This window comes from Loxodonta africana, chromosome 7, assembly GCF_030014295.1.
Source record: "Loxodonta africana isolate mLoxAfr1 chromosome 7, mLoxAfr1.hap2, whole genome shotgun sequence".
Taxonomy (NCBI): domain Eukaryota; kingdom Metazoa; phylum Chordata; class Mammalia; order Proboscidea; family Elephantidae; genus Loxodonta; species Loxodonta africana.
The window spans coordinates 72933186-72953609 of record NC_087348.1 but is presented as its reverse complement, the minus strand read 5'-3'; the positions used below and the strand labels follow the sequence as shown (position 1 = coordinate 72953609).

General features: G+C 44.5%; 2 protein-coding genes across 6 annotated transcripts in view; one reads left to right on the top strand and one right to left on the bottom strand.

The window, feature by feature from the left end:
- Positions 1 to 4691: 4691 nt before the first annotated feature.
- On the bottom strand, positions 4692 to 20401 carry LOC135232139 (uncharacterized). The gene is made up of 3 exons (XM_064289454.1): positions 20397 to 20401; positions 19709 to 20277; positions 4692 to 9027 (listed from the first exon to the last, which is right to left on the bottom strand). Exons 1-3 carry the CDS (start codon positions 20399 to 20401, stop codon positions 8840 to 8842), a joined length of 762 nt encoding a protein of 253 aa, XP_064145524.1. The 3' UTR covers positions 4692 to 8839.
- AMPD3 (adenosine monophosphate deaminase 3) overlaps positions 19083 to 20424 on the top strand; it is a 58574-nt gene continuing 57232 nt past the window's right edge. Inside the window, exon 1 of one of the 5 annotated variants that reach the window (XM_023550853.2) lies at positions 19083 to 19427. Coding sequence is in view for 2 of the 5 variants with exons in the window: in XM_023550852.2 (XP_023406620.1) it covers positions 20400 to 20421 (22 nt within the window). In the remaining 3 variants the exon portion in view is untranslated. Of the gene's footprint in view, positions 19428 to 19457; positions 19655 to 19839; positions 19968 to 20268; positions 20422 to 20424 lie in introns of those variants that run through there. The other 4 variants (XM_023550856.2, XM_023550855.2, XM_023550852.2 and 1 more) reach the window with 4 other exon arrangements.

The following is a 20424-nucleotide window of genomic DNA, read 5'->3' as shown; positions in this document are numbered from 1 at the left end:
GGGACGTGGGCAGAATGAGCACCCCAAGCATGTCTCTTGAACTTTTGCTTCCTTTTCCACATTCTAGGCCAGAGTGTTACAGGAAGTCTGGCACTTTTAAAAAGGACCGAAAAAAAAAAAAAAGCCATTGCCGTCGAGTTGATTCCGACTCATAGTGACACTATAGGACAGAACTGCCCCATGGAGTTTCCAAGGAGGGCCCAGTAGATTTGAACTGCTGACCTTTTGGTTAGCAGCCTAGCACTTAACCACTGTGCCACCAGGGTTTCCTCAAAAAGGACCAGTGAGCAGAAATTAAAGGGCAAATGTGAAGGTAGGAAGGGGCAGAGAGTGTGGTACAGCTCAGCAAAGGTGCAGCAGATGCTGCTCTGAAAAGATTTTGCTCAGTCCTTCTGGCCCAAGAAGCACGGTTTTTCCGTTGTGACATTCTTTAACTTCCCAGGCAACTTTCCTTCACAGCGTTTTGCGTAATCTTCCATGTGGTCAATAAGCTCCAGCAAGTGCCGTTGCGTGGGGTGGGACTCAGAATGTTGGGGAGGGCACGACGCACTCTTTGCATCTGGTACTGATTCTCGGTTTTCCTTTGTGTGGGAGCCTTCAGGGCGGTGACACACAGGATGATTCTTTGTGGCTCTTTTTAAAAAGAAAGATTGAAAGAGGTCCATTTTGACTCTAAGTTAAAACTGAAATCTGTGGCCTGGATTTCAGAGCAGATGTCAACACACAAATTCTTCCCAAGAGTTTGGGCTGTCATCTGGGAAATGACTATCACAGTTTCCTTTCCTTTGTGTTTCTCCGTGGTTATTGAGGTTTTTGGTTTGGGGAAACAACAAAAGCAAAAATAGCAACAAACATACGGAAAAAGAGGAGGTGAGGTAAAACTCGAACCTTCTGAAGGTCCCTTTATTAAATTTCCTTTACATGCCTTGAGGCCCTAGGAGGGATTGCAGAACTTCCTAAGTTTACAGTACTAAGGAAGGCTGGGTGGGCTGAGCTTTTGAGACCGCAGCATTCCCTTCCACCAGCCAACATAGAGCCCAGGGCCGGCTGCACAAAGGCGAACAAGGGAGCAGCACCTGCCCCGTGGAGAGCACAGGTCAGCCACGCCCTGCTGGAGGCTTCCGCAGAGGCCCCCAGCCTCCTTGCCCACATGCCTGCCGTTCTGGGGCTCTCATTGCCACTCTTTCAGCTCCACAAGGAAGAGGCAGCAGAAGAAAAATGCTTAGTCATCTTGCAGAGACTTGGCATCTCCTAGCAACACATTTCTAGTGACTTAAAAGCACAGTTGGCTGGAAGGTTCCTATGTCATGTTGTCAGTGATCTGAGTACAGCACTTCTTGTTTCTTGGGCCTTTTCATGTCTGACCCAATTCTTAGTCCATAGCTGCTTTTTAATTAGTCCATGGGCTTATGTTATGTGGCACACCCACATAGCAATGACGTTTGTCAGGTCTCCTTCTCTAACATTCAGGCTTGTTCTATAGCCTCTAAGGGGTTGGGGACAGCAGTTGCCTGGTCTGCTTAACCTGGGCCCTGGGATCTAAGAAGTGACTGTCTGTTGGAATCCACCTGGTCTAGGTATCTTTCTGTAATAACCCAAAAACCCAAACCCATAGAGTAGGTGTCTTTTATTACCATGTCTGGAGAGAGGTTTTCTCCTGGGACTCTCTAAAGACAATGACAACACACAAAGGTTAGTCTAGAATGACTGGCTTGACATTAGGGGATGAGAACTATACAAACTGACTTAAGCAAATGTAGATACACAGGTTACTACAAAGAGAATGAGGTGTTGTTCAGTTATTGATACTAATCCCTCTCTTCTAGGGGATAACTATAGCTTGATGTGGCCAAGAAAGTCATCTCTGTCTTGATTCTGTTGACTTCCTTTTCTTTTCTTGTCTCAGCATTGTTTTGTTTCTTATTCTCTTGTACAGCCCAAGCTGTCTGCACACTACATCCTCTGCACTGAAATGTTTTGTTTTCTTAAAATGGGGTTTAATATTAATAGTGGAGAATTCTCAGTCTCTCTATCCACAGTCACTCGAAGTTCACAGTAAAGGAGAAAATCTTCGCTAGTTATATTTTTGAGGAGGTTTATTCTTATCTCTTTAAGATACCAGAGACTGCCTTTGGGCCACGGGGCCAGCAGAACACGGAAGTGAGACCCTAAGGCTCACTGGCTCACAGCTTTGAACCTGAACCCTTCCTGACAACTCCACTCTGTGTTCAGGCTTGCTCCTGATCCCTCCAGTTCCTGACCTGGCATATTTTTATGTTTGGCATCACTTTACCTTTCGCATCTGACATTTGGTCCACTCTGCTGGTTTCATTCTGACTGTGGTCGCTTGGGTAAAACTCTCTTTCCAACCTTGCCCCCAAAGCCCCTCCTTAGCCCAGGTCCCTCTAGGTGGCTCCTGCCAGCTTCGTTCAGTTTGAAGAGAAGGACATAGATATATCCGAGTGTCTGTGCCAGGCTCCAGCTGTGCCCAGGCTTGGCTGTGCCTCCCACTGTGCCATGCCATGACAGTGCGGACAGTTGGCGGGGGTGGATGCTGACCTGCCAAGGGCTCCTTACGGCAAGAAGTCATTGACTCTGCACCCTTCTAGTCTCCTACCATTAAGCACCCCCATCTGTAGCCACTTAGAGTTTTGGTGTTTAACCATTTCATGACTGCATACATGGGTCACATGCTTATATTACCTTCCCGAGAGCCCCCTTTTAGTAATAATATTCCTCACATTTGTTCACATGTTGACTTATGGTCAACAGAATACTATAGTATGTTCATGGGTATCATCCCTTTCCATATTTCCTTTTACTGCTTTCTTTTGCAAACAGGATTCAGGGCCAGCTTATCCATTAAGCATGTTAGGGCCCATGACCCTTGATACTTTAAGGAGTTCATGAAAATATTTTAATTTTAATTTCTTTCAAAATTAGTAAAAAAAAGAGTACTAATTAATATGTAACAATTAATGCAATCTGGATTCTAGTTGTCTTTATGCCAATGCATTAATAAAATACCATTTTTAATATTTTTATGGAGGAAGGGGCTCATGAATGGGCTCAGGAAAGCCAAAATGTGGCCCTGACAGGATTGGTGCTCTATATCTGGTATCAATACCAACTTGCTGTGTAAATTTGGGTAAGCCTCTTAACATATTAGAAAAATGGGAAGAAAAATTCCTACATTCATTTCCCAGGGCTTTCATTAAGACAAAGGAATGACTCTGAAGGTCTGTCAACTTTTTAGAAGAAAAGCTTCTACAGTGGGTAGCACAATTTCAGTTGCAAGTAACAGGTATCCACCTCAAACCAGCACAGACAAAAAGGAAATGTATTGTCTCTCATAGCTAAAAATTCCAGGTGTTGGCTTCAAGCATAGCTGGTCGAAGGAACCAAAACAGTATTGTCAGGAATCTATTTCTCTCTTTTCCTTTATCTCTTAGGCCTGCTTCCCTCTATGTTGGATTTGTTTTCTATCACACTTTTCCCACATGTTGAAAGATAGTTTCCAAAGACTCCAGGCTTTTAGGACCTTAAGCTTTTGACCTCAGAAAAAGACAGACTCTTCCCAGTAATCCAACTAATTCCTTAAAGGACTTCAATTGGTCATTGCCTGGGTGTCTTGAGTGTTCCTCTGTCCAGGGGATGGGATACTCTGGCCAGCTTGGTCATTTGTCCCCCTTTCCCTTGATTGTTAGTCCCACTTGATTGTCAGTCCCACAAAACTCACTTAGAAAGGGGGCGGGGCAGTTTCCAAATGAAGAAACACAAGCAGACCAAATAACATGCCCATTCTAGGACTGCGTCAATCCCAGGCATTATTAATATTATCTCTCCTGTGGGATGTTAGAGCTGATAGAGATTTACTCAGACCCATACTTAACTTCCAGATCTAAGTCCTATGGAACCCCCATTGGGGTTTAATAGAAACCACATGGACTTATTAAATTCTCACAAAACCTGTGAGATATTAGCTCTGCTTTTACAGATAATGAAGCCCAAGCCCAAGCCCACTGCCGTCGAGTCAATTCTGATTCACAGTGACCCTATAGAACACAGTAAAACTGCTCCATGAAGTTTCCAAGGAGTGCCCTGCAGATTTTGAACTGCTGACCTTTTGGTTAGCAGCCATAGCTCTTAACCACTACGCCACCAGGGTTTCCCAGGTAATAAAATCAAGCAATTATTGGAACTTGTCTTGCACCAAGCACTGTGCTGAACACCTTACATATACCCCGTTACCCGTTGCCATCGAATTGATTCCGACTCATAAAGATTCTATAGGACAGATTAGAACTGCCCCATAGTTTCCGAGGATTGCCTGGTGGATTTGAATTGCCAACCTTTTGGTTAGCAGCCATAGTTCTTAACCATTATGCCACCAGGGTTTCCACCTTACATATATTATCTCATAAAAATCCTGTGAGGTGCTGTAACTTGTAAGCAACAGAAACCAACTCTGGCCAGCTAAGTAAAAAGGGAATGTATTGAAAGGAAAATGGATATATCATGGAATAGGAGGGAGCACTGAACAACCAAAACTTGGAATGACAGGAACCCATTTGTATCCATTTTTGCATGCTGCGTGAAGGTAAATTTGGGAGTAAACCTGGTACAGTCCAAGCGGCTCCTAGTTCCTGTTGTCTCTCTTCCACATTTCACTTTCCGGGGGGGGGGGGGGGAGGGGCAGAGGAGAATCTTATTGTCCCACTTTGGGTCATGGGTCTGTCACTGGAACTATAAGGTTGAAGGCAATGTAGCAGAGGCATAACCACTGGGGGTCCTCAACTTTGCATAATGTTCTCAGAGAAAGGGAATAATGCTAAGCCAGCTGGCCACCCAAAAGGCTATCGCTGCAAGCAAGTAGTTGTATCAGTCAGGGTCCTGGCACCCTTGAAAGTGGGTAACTGAAGAGGGCTTCATCAGGGGATTAAGTGGGAAGTTTTTAGGGAAAGCAACAAAGGATGTTGTGGTATTTGGGGGCTAGTAACAGTGGGGAGATATTACCATCCTATGCCTGAAGGGGCAAGAGGAGGATTAGGGTCTAGAATCCTCCAAGAAACTGTAATGAGGAGGCTGCCTTGGGAGAGGGTCACAATCAACCCTCAGCAACACAGCTGCACGAGAGCCAGGGGAATAAATAGCAAGATCTCTCTTTTCTCTCACTGTCCCATTTCTTGGACACAACTGGAAGCCAGAGGAAAAAGGAGCCCCTTTATACTGTTCATATAGGTGAGCTTCCCAGAACACAGAGCAGGGTGGAGAAGGGTAGAGAATGGATAACCTATTCCAACTCATAGCAACCCTATAGGACAGAGTAGAACTACCCCATAGGGTTTCCAAGGCTGTAAATCTTTATGGAAGCACACTGCCACATCTTTTTTCCATGGAGCAGCTGGTGGGTTCGAAATTCTGACCTTTTGAACTACTGACATTTCGGTTAGCAGCTGAGCACTTAACCACTGCACCACCTGGGTTCCTGGAGAGTGCTTAAAAAAAAATTTTTTTTTTTTTTTTTTAGTGCTTACAGAGGGGCAAATAGAGGACATCTGGCACATTCCAGCTTACAGATGAAGAATACGGTTTGGAGTAGTGACTTGTTAACACAGTTAATCTAGAGGAAGAAGTGGGGTTTGAACTCGGTCAGTCTGACTCTGGAACCTGAGGTTTTAACCACTCCACTTTATCATCTCCCAGATGAAAACAATGACTTCAAACACTGGATTGACCACACAAAGCTCCAGGGATTTACTTTGCCTCTCTGGTTTCCCTTGCAACATTACCTCGTAGCTGTAGCAGAAAGAGCCCATAGCCCAGCCATTTCAGAACGGTACTGCGAGACTCACGATTGACGGTTTCCCTTCTAATCCCTGGGGTTCACAAAGCCATGTGGTTTGAAATAACAGTATCAGCCGAAGTAGAGCCCAAACTTCTTGCCACCATACAGGCAACTCCGCTCTGCTGTGAATACAGATAGCTTGAGATTTAAACTGCACTTCAATTAAGCCTCTCCTCTCCCAGGCCTCTGGAGAGGGTTCTCAGGCCTGGAACACTCACTTGTGAGAGGTAACGCCATTATCAGAGACCTCCGTCTTATAAGATAGGGCCATTAGCGCCTCATCTGTCTGGCCGTGTACTTTCTTGCCACTGCTTGGAGCCCTCAGACAAGCACATTTCCTGGGGCTGGGTGCAGGGGAAAATGGGGAGTGACTGCTAATGTTTACAGGATTTCTTTTTGGGTGATAAAATGTACTGGAATTAGAGAGGATAGTTGCTCAATTTTGCAATATACTAAAACCACTGAATTGTAAACTTTGAAAGGGTAAATATTATGGTGTGTGAATAAAACTCCAATAAAAAAAAAGGTCAAAAAGTGGAATAAAATTGGCTTTTTTTTCAGCAGAAATTGAGAATAGAGCCAGTCCAGAATATTGAGGTATTTAGGGATGGAAAATCTGACTGCTTTTAGATCCCAAATAATAAGAAATGGTAATTTAAAAGACTTTCTGAGTGCCAAAGTTCCAAGAAAATGTCTCATTTGATTAAAGTGAATCATGAAAAATATTCAGTTAAAGGTGTAGTCTTCTCACCATTGTTCCTGCTAGCCTCAAGGTATTCACTGCCACATTGCAAGAGAAAATATGAAGGCAAGAAGGTGAAAGAATAAAGCAAACCTTAGACCTTAGACCTAGGTATGTCTGGATAAAAAGAACATTGAGTGTGGACACTGGCAGATGGCACCCACTGGATGCAAATAGATCAGAAGCTTACCAAATTTTTGAGGAAACTGTGTTGTCAAAGAAACCACAAGCCTGTGTAAACATCATGAGACCATTAGTGGAGTCTTACAACAGCCTTTGTCCGGAAGTTACACAGGCTGAGGAGAGTATTCTCCCCAACTCCCTCTTTAGACGTGGACAAGGAGAATAAGGGTCAAAGAGGAAGCTCCTCAGGGAGTGGTTCCAAGGAGCACAGAGAACAGTGGATGAGGGGGCTTCTGCTCCAGGGTAGTCAGCCTTTACCACGTCTGCGCAGTGGTGTTTCAGCATTGTTACAGACCAGTGACTGCTGTGTGTCTCTTTCTTCCCCTTTCTAAGTGGAAGTGATTACTAAAGTTATTCTATTCTTGTTCCATCACTGTGAACTTTTATGTTGGTGTGAGTATGAGGCAGACAACTTACCTTTTATTTTTCTTCATATTTCCCCCTTTATTGATGTAGAAATTATATACTCAATTTTTCTTCTTTAATGGTAATCTTCAGGCTTTTATCAACTTAAAGTCAAAAGTCAGTTTCTTAACCCGCCTTTATAATCCACAGCATGTGATCACCCTCCACCTGACATACCGTATTTTTACGCAAATAATGCGAGTGTTATATTTTTTTGCCAACTGCGCCCTCCCCCCACAAGGCACATTCATAAGTGCACCGTGCCATTCCTTTCACAGCAACATGTAAAAAAAAAAAAAAAATAGCACAGAGTGCCTACCAAAACACCTCACAGGGGTAAGGGAAGGGAGGGGTGGGAGGGACAACTCACATTTTTAGTTCACAGGTCTTCAACCTAAGAGAAGCCACATCTGTTCCTGATGCAGAGAACTACAGAATGCAATGACAGATTAGATTTTGGGGTGTAAAGAAGAGTTGAAGGTGTTTCATTTATGGGAAGAAGGGAAAAAAAAGGGGAAAAACCAGAAGGGTGTACTATGGTAGAGAGTGTTGTTAAGTGGCATTGAGCTGGTTTTTGACTCATAAAGGTAGGTTATAATCTTTATGGGAGCAGATCACCAGGTCTTGCTCCTTGGAAGCGGCTGGATGAGTTCGAATTGCTAACCTTTTGGTCAGGAGCCAAGGGCTTAACTAACCATATGTCACCAGGGCTCCTATTTAAAGCAACACATAGGATGTTATTCCTGAAATCAAACCCAGGCCACATGGGTAAAGTGCAAAATCCTAACCACTAAACCACCAGGAACTAGGAGGCTGTTGTTGTTAGCCACCTTCGAGTTGGTTCTGATTCGTACGACCCTGTGTACAGCAGAATGAAATGCTGCCTGATCCTGTGCCATTCTCACAATCACTGCTATGTTTGAGGCCATTGTCGCAGCCACTGTGCCAATCCATCTCCTTGAGGGTCTTCTTCTTTTTCGATGACTCTCTACTTTACCAAGCATGATGTCCTTCTCCAGCAGCTGGTCCCACCTGATAACCTGTCCAAAGTACATGAGACAAAGTCTTTCCATCCTTGCTTCTAAGGAGCATTCTGGCTGTACTTCTTCCAAGACAGATTTGTTTGTTCTTCTGGCAGTCCATGGTATATTCAATACTCTTCATCAACGCCATAATTCAAAGGGGTCAATTCTTCTTCAGTCTTTCTTACTCATTGTCCAGTTTTCTCATGCATATGAGGCTATCGAAAATACCATGGCTTGGATCAGGTATACCTTAGTCCTCAAAGTAACATCTTTCCTTTCTAACAGTTTAAAGAGGTCTTTTGCAGTAGATTGGCCCAATGCAATACGTCATTTGATCTCTTGACTGCTGCTTCCATGGGCATTGACTGTGGATCCAGGTAAAATGAAATCCTTGACAACATCAATATTTTCTCCATTTATCATGATGTTGCTTACTGGTCCAGTTGTGAGGATTTTTGAGTTCTTTATGTTGAGGTGTCATCCGTACTGAAGGCTATAGCCTTTGATCTTCATCAGTAGGTGCTTCAAGCCCTCTTCACTTTCAGCAAGCAAGGCTGTGTCATCTGCATATCATCTGCAAGATGTTATGAGTCTTCCTCCAATCCTGATGCCGTGTTCTTCTTCATATAGCCCAGCTTATCGTATTTTTTGCTCAGCATACTGATTGAATAAGCATGGTGAAAGGGTACAACCCTGATGCACACATCTCCTGATTTTAAACCGTGCAGTATGTCCTTGTTCTGCTTGAATAACTGCCTCGTGGTCTATGTACAGGTTCTGAATGAGCACAAGTAACTGTTTTGGAATTTCCACTCTTCGCCATCCTAAAAAAAACAAAAACAAAGCTCGTTGCTATTCTGTCAATTCTGACTCAGTAGTGACACTATAGGACAGAGTAGACCTGCCTCCCGTACGGTTTCCAAGGAGTGTCTGGTGGATTTGAACTGCTGACATTCTGTTTAGCAGTCGTAGCTCTTTACCACTATGCCACCAGGGTTTCCAAACTCTACTCAGGTATCCTAATTTAGATGTACCAGTTGTTTGCTGCTGGGACCCCACAGATACAGAGGCCATTCTGTTGATGGCTCTGGGAAGGTCATCTGGAACACTGGCTCTCAGCAACTAGCTCTGGAGATGGAAGATGGGGAAAGGGGCTTAAATGGAGGACCCTTGAAGTGAGGAAAGCACACAAGGTAGGGACATAGACTGTGATCTCATTGATATAATTCAGTACATTTAGGCCTAACTCACTGGGACGGGTAGAGATTAGGAGGGATGGGGTGGTGGGATTAGGAGGCAAGGAAGCTAGAGTAAGAATTATAACCTAGGACAATTGACATCCCAGATATTATTCCACTTGCTCTCTGGAGAAGAGCTGAACAGGAGGCTAGACCCCTGGACAGAATGAATAATTAAAGCTACAGCCCCCTAAAGAAGGGATAGAGTGGGTGGCACCTGGGACTGGAGTGCCTGACACTGGGTTTGGCACTGGTAGCCGTCTGTATAACTTTGGTGGGAGAAATGAGAAGATGCTTACCAAATAGCTAAGGGGACTAAGACTGGCATTTCCATTCTTTTCCACTGACTTTCAGAATATACTCACATGGAAAGAATGTTTGAAAGAGATAGAGCTGGAAATACTCAGAAAACACAAGGGATTGGGGGAGGGTGAGCATAAGGAATTTTAAAGCAGGTTTGTTTTAAATTTAATAAATGCTGGAAAAGTAGATTTAAAAACACCATTATCCTGGAGCACAAAATCTGGTTTTATTTGCTTAATCCATGTGACGCTTTCTCTTAATAAAATAAGGAATCTATACGTATTGAAAATTGAGCTTTTATTGTGTAAACGTAACAGAATGTCCCCTCACACACGTGTGACAGGGAAGAAGTGGGGAGAAAATGACTACAGTATTGTCCTTCTAAGTCCCCTGGGGCCTTTGCATATGCTGTTCCCCTTCCTCATACCTTGAAAGAAGTCCTGTTTTCTTGCTATACCCTGATATGGCTACAGTGTTTTTCCTTCACAGCACTTACCACAGTTTGACATAAGGTTTTCGTGTGGTCATTGGATTACTGTCCTGTCTTGCTCACAAGCCTGTGACCTCCCAGAAGGCAAAAACTGCATCTGTTTGCTCACCATTGGTGTTCTAGGACCCACTGCAGTGCCTGGCCCCTGCTGGGTGCTCAGTTGATATTTCATGGATGGTTGAGTGAAGGACTTTTAAAGCATGCCCAATTGAGACTAGTTTCCCAAGCAAAAGAAGGTGAAGCTGTGATGATATGTAGCCCTGCCAACCGTGGGTCTCAGTTGCCTGTATTCTCTGTGTGAAGGCCTTTTCTCTAAGCCCATACTCAGAGAGGAAGCACGTGATACCAGCATGGTGATCACCATCATGAGGAAGAATAGTGAAGAATTTAATCAGGTTTAATCATCCTCACAGCTAAACAACCGCTACATTGACTTCCCTGAAACTAACAAAAGGTTTTTGCTTAACGCTGTGGTCTTTGGATCCTGGAAGGGCTGCTACAACTTGCAAATATGGTGCTCTGAGACAGGACTTGGGGCATTTCTGAGATGGTGTTATGAATTGAATTGTCCCTCCTCCACCCACCAAAATATGTATAAAAATCCCCGCCACATGCTGTGATGATATTATCATGTGATTAAATCCATTGGCCCCGGGTAGAGCAGATTACCTTCCATGAAATGCAGTGTAATCAACCATCAGTTTAGGTTATACCAGTGTAGGGTGGATCCTGAACCTAATCATGTCTGAGTCATAAAAAGAACAGAATAGACAAAGATACACACACACACACACACGTGCGCGCACACACATGCGCACGCAAGGAAGACAGACTCCAGGTGAGGATCGTCTACAAGCCAGGGAACCAAGGAACTCCTAGGACTACCTACAAGGACAGAATCTACACAGCTGAGACCCTGATTTGGACTTTGAACCTTCAGAACTATGAGAAATAAATTTTCCTTCTTTAAAGCCATCTACTTGTACTATTTGTGTTTCAGCAGCACTAGCAAACTACAACAGGTGGTGAAGATAGCTAAACTGCTCTGTGTTTATATACATATTTTTCTGTTATCTTTGATGGGAGATTTTAGGCCTGGTATAATCGCATTAAGGAGCCTTGGAGGTACAATGGTTAAAGTGCTCAGCTGCTAACCAAAAAGTCAGAGGTTTGAATCCACCAGCGGAAAAAGCTCTGCTCCTGTAAAGATTACAGGCTAGAAAATCCTAAGGGGAGGTTCTACTGTGTCCTATAGGGTCATTATGAGTTGAAATGGACTCAATGGCACATAACAATAACAACAACAACAACATAATCATGTTAAACATGAAAATCAAAGGCAGTTATATTTGGTAAGAAAGGTGGAGTTATGTGCGAGAGAAGAAATACTAATATCATTGATTGGGGTGTTGCAGGGCAGCTCGGCGTGACCCATGAAAGGTAAGTGGAAGTGTACTATGGAGGCTTCACTGGGATGGTTGGCATAGGCTCTCTGCGTTTCATTCTTCATCCCTTCCTCCCTCTTGCTTCATGAAGCATGGATGTAATGGCTGGAACTCTAGCTGTAGACTGTTCTTAGCAAAGGAAAACAAAATAAAAACAAACCAGCTGCTGTTGAGTCAATTCTGATTCATGGAGACCCCTATGTGTTACAGAGTAGAACTGTACTCCATCTGGTTTTCATGGCTGTGACCTTTTGGAAGTAGATTACCAGGCTTTTATTCTGAAGTGCCTCTGGGTGGGCTCAAACCACCCACTTTTCAGTTGGTAGCCAAGTGCTTAACTGTTTTTCCCACCCAGGGACTGTGATAACAAAGGACGAGGACTGTTAATTTCCATAAGGATGAGGGTCACATTCAAGGATGAATGAAGAATGGTGGCTGGAAGCAGTCTGGGGATTTGTGGAGCAGCCAGGATTGCCAACTCTGGACTATTGAGTGAAAGAGAAAGAAACCTTTCTCCTGTTTAGGTTATTGTTATTTTGTGTCTGTGTTACCCTCAGCTGAACATAATCCCAACTAATACATCTGTGACTACTGAATTATTGTCACAAGCTTTCACCGTGTTTATCTAGAAAGGATGTGAATTTTGCCACAGATGACTGGGAGTTGATCTGGCTAATGTGGGGTGTTATAGATTGAATCGTGTCCCCCCCCCCCCCCAAATGTGCTGGAATCCTAACCCTTACACTTGTGAATGTAATCTTGTTTAGAAATAAGATTAATTACATCACACCTGAGTAGGGTAGGTTTAAATCTAATCACTTCTGAGTCAGTGAGATCACAGTTAGGCTCCTTCTCAAAAAACAGTGATTTAGAAACTTGTGCTTTTCTCTGATACAATGTAAGCTGTCCGCATATCTGCCGATGTCCCTGGTAGAATCCGCAGACCTCTGGATGGATTGGGGGCTGACTATACTGATGAGGACTGATGGTGGCCAGTCTGCTAGAGTCTGACACTCAGCTGTGGGATAGTTTAGCTACGAACTCTTGCTCCTAGTTTAGCTTTGACCCTATTGCTCATTGTGATGGTTGAGCAGGTGCTCCTGAACCAAGGACAGGGAAGAGGACAGCCTGGGATTGGGAGTGCTAGAAGGTACAGCCAGGGAGGGGAATAAGTCTGGTCTAAAAGGGAATGCATGGGTGGGTGGGTGGGTGGGTGTGGCGGGGGGGGCTTATTTTTCTAGTGCTGTTGTAACAGAAATACCACAAAGTGGGTGGCTTTAAAGAACAGAAATTTATTTTCTCAACAGTTGAGGAGGCTAGAAGTCTGAATTTAGGGGATGGCTCTAGGGGGAAGGCCCTTTATCTATTTTGGCTTCCAGTAGCCTACAATCCTTAGAGTTTCTGGGCTTATAGATTCATCTACCCCCACCTTCAGGTAGCCTCTGTCCTCCCCCTGTGTCTGCCTGTCTCTGCATCTAGTCTGCTCTTCTTATAACTTGGAAGTGATTAGGTTTAGGACACACCCTACACTGATGTGGCCTCATTAATACAACAAAGAAAACCATACTTCCAAACAGGATTACATCCACAGGTATTGGGGTTAGGATTCCAACACATATTTGGGGGGACAAAATTCAACTCATATATAGGGCCAATGGGAGAGACTGTGTATCTGGGAGGCAGAGAACACAGCCTCATCTGAGGTTCTACTCTGTCCATCTCCCTACCCACCCCTCCCCAAATAATTTGAAATCCGAGTTTCAAGCTATAAGGCAAGAGATGGAGGGGTCTGGGGATAGATGACTTGGGAAGCTCAGACAATGGGTTAAATTTGCAAGACTGTGCGAGGCTGTGATTCCGATCTATAAAAGTTCAACTACAGAGATTCACCAGAATGGTGTAATGATTGGGCTGATGGTAGCATTTTGAAGAATATGAAAGAACCACAAATATGGGAATGAGCAAGTGATGAGCTACAGCAGTAAACCAGTCTCTCTACTTGTGTAGCCTAGGATGCTCTTATACAGAGTCCTGGAGGGAAGGCAGGGATAAGAAGCTGTTCTTAGATGGGGAAGAAAAACAAAAATCAAACCTGTTGCCTTTGAGCTAATTCAGACTCATGGTGACCCCATGTGTTCCAGAGTAGAACTGAGTTCCATAGGGTTTTCTAGGCTGTAATCTTCATAGAAGAAGATTGCCAGGCCTTTCTTCCATGGAGCCACTGGTGGGTTCAAAGCCCCAACTTTAGGTTATTAGTTCAGTGCAAACTGTTTGCAACACCTAGGGACCTTAGATGGAGCAGGAAAACTGTTAACTCCCAGACTTCAATTTTATTACAGAAACCGTGTGCCTATTAGCAGACAGGCGTGCCCTGGGGAGCACCAGCCCACTGCCTGCCCTTGGACTACAGAGAGTTTTTTGGTCATATGCTGTGGGCCTCAAGCCTCAATCTTAATCTCCCTCCCATTGACCCTCCTTTCTCTCCAGTCCAGTGGCAATGGCTGAGGATCTGTAAGCATAAGGCCCCTAAATCTGTTGCTGTTGAGTTGACTCCAACTTATGGTGCCTCGTGTGTGTCAGAGCACAGGTGTGCTCCACGCGGTTTTCAATGACTGATTTTTCTGGAATAGATCGTCAGGCTTTTCTTCTGAGGTGCCGCTGAATGGACTGAAACCTTCATCCTTTCAGTTAGCAGCCGAGTATATTAACTGTTTGCACCACCCAGGGACTCCCCAAGGCCCTTGATTCCTCTCAAAGAAATTCAACACCATTTCTCCTCTTGAGCTTCCTCCTCCTCCTGGCCTGGGTGTTTTGCCCAGAACATCCTTCCCCTACTTTCTGTCACAACAGCTCCATTTTCTATCCTGACTGAATATGTTTTGTGTCTAGGGCCTAGTTCTCATTCACAATAATTTTCAAAGGGCTCAGGTTTGGTTCTCTTCTTTCTAGAGCCTATTTCAGAAAGAAGGGACCAGCTATTAACAGTGCACGCCCACTGTCAGTAGGTGAACTCTGGACAGACTCCAGCTTGCCTGTACTTCCATATGCCACAGTATCAGGGTGGGCTGGAATGCCCTTTCATGCTTGCTGCCAGGGAAACTGCCCTGGACGCCTATCTTCCAGCCACCATGTACTCCTGATGTACCTATTTCTGGCCTGTTGTCAGCCCATATGCCATGGTTTCAGTCTGCTCAATTAGTAGAAAGCCCCAGAGCACTTTGGTTTGAAAACTGGCTGTATTGGATAAGGCGCTGTTGAAGCACTCTCAGAAGAAAAGCCTCTCTCCTGTTGCCTTCTGGGGGAAGAGTTTGGGTTCTGTAGCCTGGTGTCTGTAACAGGAGGCAGAGAAATTGGGTATTCAGAGGTCCCCATGTCCATCTTGAATGTGTGTACACACTGGGGGACAATTACCCAGAGGAAGTATTAGTGGTGGTGGGGTGGAAGGAGAGATCTCCAAACACTTAACTTCCACAAATGCTTGAGTAACCCCCACCCCCCAATAGTGTTAGAAGTCTGGGTACTGCTGGAGGTAATCTATAGCTCTGGTCCTGGGTGCTCTTCAAGGTGTTCAGAGATTGGAGCATGGAGCTGAGGCATTGAACTAATGGATTAAATCAGTGGTCTTCAAAGCAGAGTATTCAAGATGATTCATTACAATGCAATAGAATACCCTGGCAGCATAGGTCTTAAGAGCTATGGCTACTAACCAAAAGGTCAGCAGTTTAAATACACCAGGCACTCCTTGGAAACCCTATGGGGCAGTTTCACTCTGTTGTATAGGGTTGCTATGAGTCGGAATCGACTCGACAGCAATGGGTTTGGGTTTTTTTTGGTATTTAAATCTAAAACTAAAGAAATTAACCCTTACCAATATTTACCACATGGATTGACACAGGCACTCTAATTCAGCCCATGCGTCAGGTGGCCATGTCATGTATCATACCTGAGGTGCTCTTAGGGAAGAGAGGGAGTCCAACAACACGGGAGAGGGGAAGGGTGGACTGTGACACTCTCTCTGGTTGGTTTGCTTTCCAGGGTTTCATGAGATATTATGAATTATTTGACTTCATGTAGTAGACTACAGATTATATTATCTGGTTTTAACTTAACTAATTCTCACAAAAGGGACAAGTGGTTTAAAAATAGTCCTGCAAAGAAACCCATCGATTGCAAATAATATGAGCAAAAACAAACTCAGAAAGTTGGCAGAGCCAACAATTTTCCTGTTACTAATACAAGATCCATTATGATGACATAATCAGCTGTGACAAGGGAGTTGACCAAGAAAAAGTTCAAATTTATAAAGAAAACTATTTGAAATATAGATTTACATCACTATCGTTAACAATCAACCTAAGGGTATATTGGGCCTTGAGGTATCAACTAATGATCATATAAATATGCTACGGTGATCAGCAAGGCACGTAAATTCTATGCACCCAGAGCATGAAAAAAAGCTCTACGATTTTTTTTAAAATGGATATTGCAAGTCATGCAATACTTAATTGTGTACTTTTGTGAAATTTCACTCAATGTAATGAAAATGTCTAGAAATCTCTTTTGAGGTTTCACACTTAATAAAAAACCTGTTTCCGCTGAGTCGATTCCAACTCATAGCAGCCCTATAGGACAGAGTAGAACCGTCCCATAGGGTTTTCAAAGAGCGCGGCTGGTGGATTTGAAATGCCAACCTTTTGGTCAGCAGCCAAGTGCTTAACCACCACACCACCAGGGATCCTTCATACTTAATAGTAAGAGGCAGAAAGTTGGTCAATATCATTGGAGAAAACAGCTGTTCTATTTGCTATGGTAAAAGTGACTGAATTAGAATAGAAAGAAGATGGCAACACAAAAATTCATTGTGCTGAAAGAGACATAGAAATCGTTGCTGAAGATTTGGAGAAAAAGTTTTAGATCAAATGATGTGTGGTGGGAGGTTCGCTATACAGTTGGATGAAAACTGCTCATGTTTCACCTTTGCTAGGTATTTTTCAGTGATGAAATCCATAATGAACTACTTCTTGGGATCTACTAAAGGAAACATGTGTTTGTAACTGTGAACGACTTATGTAGTAAACATGCTATGATTTTTTTAAGTAAGAGGAATCACAGAAAGAACGGGCTGCCTTGACTAGAACACAAAACTGGGAATGGGGTGGGAGGAGGGACCATAGGTGAAATTCATCAATCACATCATTCATTTAGGAGCTACCGCAGTAAAGAAGCTGTAGATACTACAGGATGCCAATAATGTGATTCATTTGATTTTTAAAAAGACCTTAAAATACAGTAGAATCTTTACTATCTTTTGCAAGGAGATGTGGAAGGAGACCATGAAAAATTTTATATTACACGAAGGTTTACTGATTATCTTAAGGCAAAGAACTTAAAAGTTGTGAAACTTAAAGACAAAAGGACAAGTGTTTCAAATTTGCTGACCTCTGCTGAGTTGGCCTGTGATTGTCACGAGTATGTTACACAGCAGAAAGAAACCCATGTGTACACACATACACTTCTCCTCCCCCTCAAAAAGAAAAACACATACACAAACACGTCTGTCTTAGCTATCTAGTGCTGCTATAACAGAAATCCTCAAGGGGATGGCTTTAACAAACAGAAATTTATTCTTTCAATCCAAGAGGCTAGAAGACCAAATTCAGGGCACCAACTCCAGAGGAAGATTTCTTTCTCTGTCGGCTCTGGGGAAGGTCCTTGTCATCAATCTTCCCTTGGGTCTAGGAGTTTCTCAGCACAGGAACCCCAGGTCCAAAGGATGTGCTCTTCTCCTGGCTCTTATTTCTTGGTGGTATGATGTCCCTTTCCTCTGTGCTCCATTCTCTCTTTTATATCTCAAAAGAGATTGACTCAAAATACAACCTAATCCTGTAGATTGAGTCTTGTCTCATTAACAGAACTGCTTCTAATCCTGCTTCATTAGCATAAAAAACCCAAACCAAACTTGTTGCCGTGGACTCAGAGCAACCCTATAAAACAGAGTAGAATTGCCCCACAGGGTTTCCAAGGAGCAGCTGGTGGATTCAAACTGCCCATCCTTTGGTTAGCAGAACTGTCATCCCTTTGGTTAGCAGTTGTAGCTCTTAACCACTGCGCCACTAGGGCTCCTAGGATTTATAATACATAGGATAATCACATCAGATCACAAAGTGGTGAACAATCGCACAATACTGGGGATCATGGCTTAGCCAATTTGATACACATTTATGGGGGACACGATTCAATCCATAACAGTGTACTTTTGGGAAAAGATATTTTAGCCATGGATTGGAGAAGTAATTGTACTTCAAAAGAATCACGTTATGGGGAAAGCACTTTGGAACTGTTTCCATTGTCATGTGGTTTTCATGCCAAAAACTATGTGTGTCAGTGTCCCTTATAAAGACTCTCATAGCCACAGTCTTCAACACTTCAAAACATACATTTTAAACCATTTTACAATCTTCCAAATAAAGAATTTCAAGGGTTTTAAAATCACGTTTGTTAAAAACTTTTGTGTGAACGACTGATGAGAACATGATTGATAACTTTGGCTTCATGGACAAAGGACAGTTTTCCAGTGGAATTTCACACTTGCAAAATTGGTGAATGAGATTAAAAGAGTGAAAATAACAATTTATTAAGTGCAAAGATGATAAAACTTCCCTTTTTAGCAATGACAGCCATTAGTACCAAGTATTGAAACTAAATGAATTTACAAGGACACTTTCTAGTCTCAAAAAACATTAAACTAAGATTTATTAAAACAATCTTTTAATTATGTTGCTTGTACTAAACAGGTTATTACTAACAATTCTAAAATGACAGCAAAAAGGTATGTTGTACCACTAATTAAAAATGAAGTAAATAATTTCACAATACTGTCTTGTCTTTACATCCTTCAACATTTTCATGTCATGTACTTCATAATACATAATATATTAATGTGCCTATCATTTATAAATGAATAAATTGTAAAAATCAGGCTATGAGTTCAAAATATTTTTACTGTTTTGGGTGTGCTATCCAGGAAGTTTGGAGACCACTGAATTACAAGGCAGAAGGAATAAAACTTGGTACTTAAATGTGATAAGTATGCAAAAGTAGCTGGGATAGTTTCTTTCCCCACTTGGTGACAAATTAGTTGTGAGAGATCAAAGGGACAAAGAGTGGAGGATGGCTCCCAAGTATAGCCTGGGAGTAAGTGCCTGGCAGTTCACTCGCTATGACTAGAAACAGGCACAGGAGCAGGTTCTGTGATGTTCCTGTGGAGGAAATTCGGAGTTTGGGTTTGGACACATTCCCATGGAGATATTTCCGAGGAAGTTGGATATACCATCTGCAGCTCTGGTGCATTTTGGGCTGGAGAGGAAGTTCAAGGGACATCATATAAGGGATTGTTACCACCCCCGTGTTGGAGATCCCCAGCATGGGCCAGGGAGCTGGCAGTGGTGGGACCCTGAGGAACACCACACTGAAAAGCAGAGTCCTGGCGACGCAGTGTAAAGAGCTGGCTGCTAACTAAAAGGTCTGCAGTTTCAATCCACCAGCTGCTCCTTGGAAACCCTATGGGGCAGTTTCATTCTGTCCTATAGGGTCGCAATGAGTCGGAATCGACTGGATGGCAACGGGCTTGGAGGCCAAAAAGATACAAGCACCGAGATATGTGGGAAACTCGAAGAGAGAGAGGCCAGAGCCAACTTAAGCATTTCAGGAAGGAAGGCGTGGTCAGCAGGTTCAAAGGCTGGAGAAAGGTGAGTAAGAGAGGCTATAAAGCACCCGCTGGCTGTGGCAACTAGGAGGTCATTCGGACTTTGAGGGGTGGTGTAGAAGCCAGAGAGCAGCGTGCAGGAAAGGGAGCGTGTGTGTATGTGTATGTGTGTGTGTGTGTGTGTGTGTGTTGGGAAGGGCGGGAAGGTGAGCCAAGTGACCTGAAGGACGTCCGGGAGAAAACCGAAGCTTGATGGTTGGTTTAGCTACAGTGAGTCACCTGTTTGCGGCCGAGACACCCCCCCTCCCCCCGCCCCAATCTCACCTTGGGAAAGTACTAGTCGGGGAAGCGGCCTGGGCAAAAACCAACACTGTGGGGCGTGGTCTTGGAGCCCGGCTGTAGCAGGGGAGGCCAGGTCCGGGGAGCCTGGTTGGCAGCTGACCCCGGGCGGCAGAGCGGGCCCAGCCGAGCCCAGGCGGCGGAGGGCGAGTTGCGCGAGCGGCTTCCGGCCGAGGAGCAGGACGGCCGCCGAGCCCCTGGCGCTCTCAAGTTTCCTGTTGGCAGCGCGGCCCGGGCGCTTCAGGTAGCGGCGTGCAGGCCTGGTTGGCGGGCTGCCGCAGGGTAGACCTGTGAGGCTGCGGCGTTCCGCGCCCCCTCCCCTGCCCTCTCCTTTTCTCTCCTCCTCTGTGCGCCCAGGTGGGGCACGGGCTCGGGCGGCGCGCAGCTCGCAGGCTGCTTCCCTGCCGAGACGGCCCTCTTTCCCATCGCTGAGCCGGACTCGGGCTCTGGGGCCGAGGTCCCGCGGCGCTGCGCCCTCTGAGCGTTCGGCTCCCGCCCCTGCCGCGGTGTGCGCTGCGATTTCCTGCTGAGCGCAGGCTGGGGGCGCAGCCTGGCTGGGGTCGGGACCGATCTGGTCTCAGTGCCCGGGAACCGGCTCTGCGGCACTTGCTGTACTCCCTGCCCTGCGCCGCCACCTGCGCGCCAGCCCTGCGGCCGCCCCCTTCGGGCCCACGGCATGGCCCTGTCAACCGAACCTGGTG

Bases quoted from the DNA above. Each gene is read 5' to 3' on its own strand.
- LOC135232139 (XM_064289454.1), bottom strand. The intron at 9,028-19,708 runs GTGAGATTGGGG...TGTTTTTTTTAG, and splicing joins CCGACTAGTACTTTCCCAAG to GATGGCGAAGAGTGGAAATT.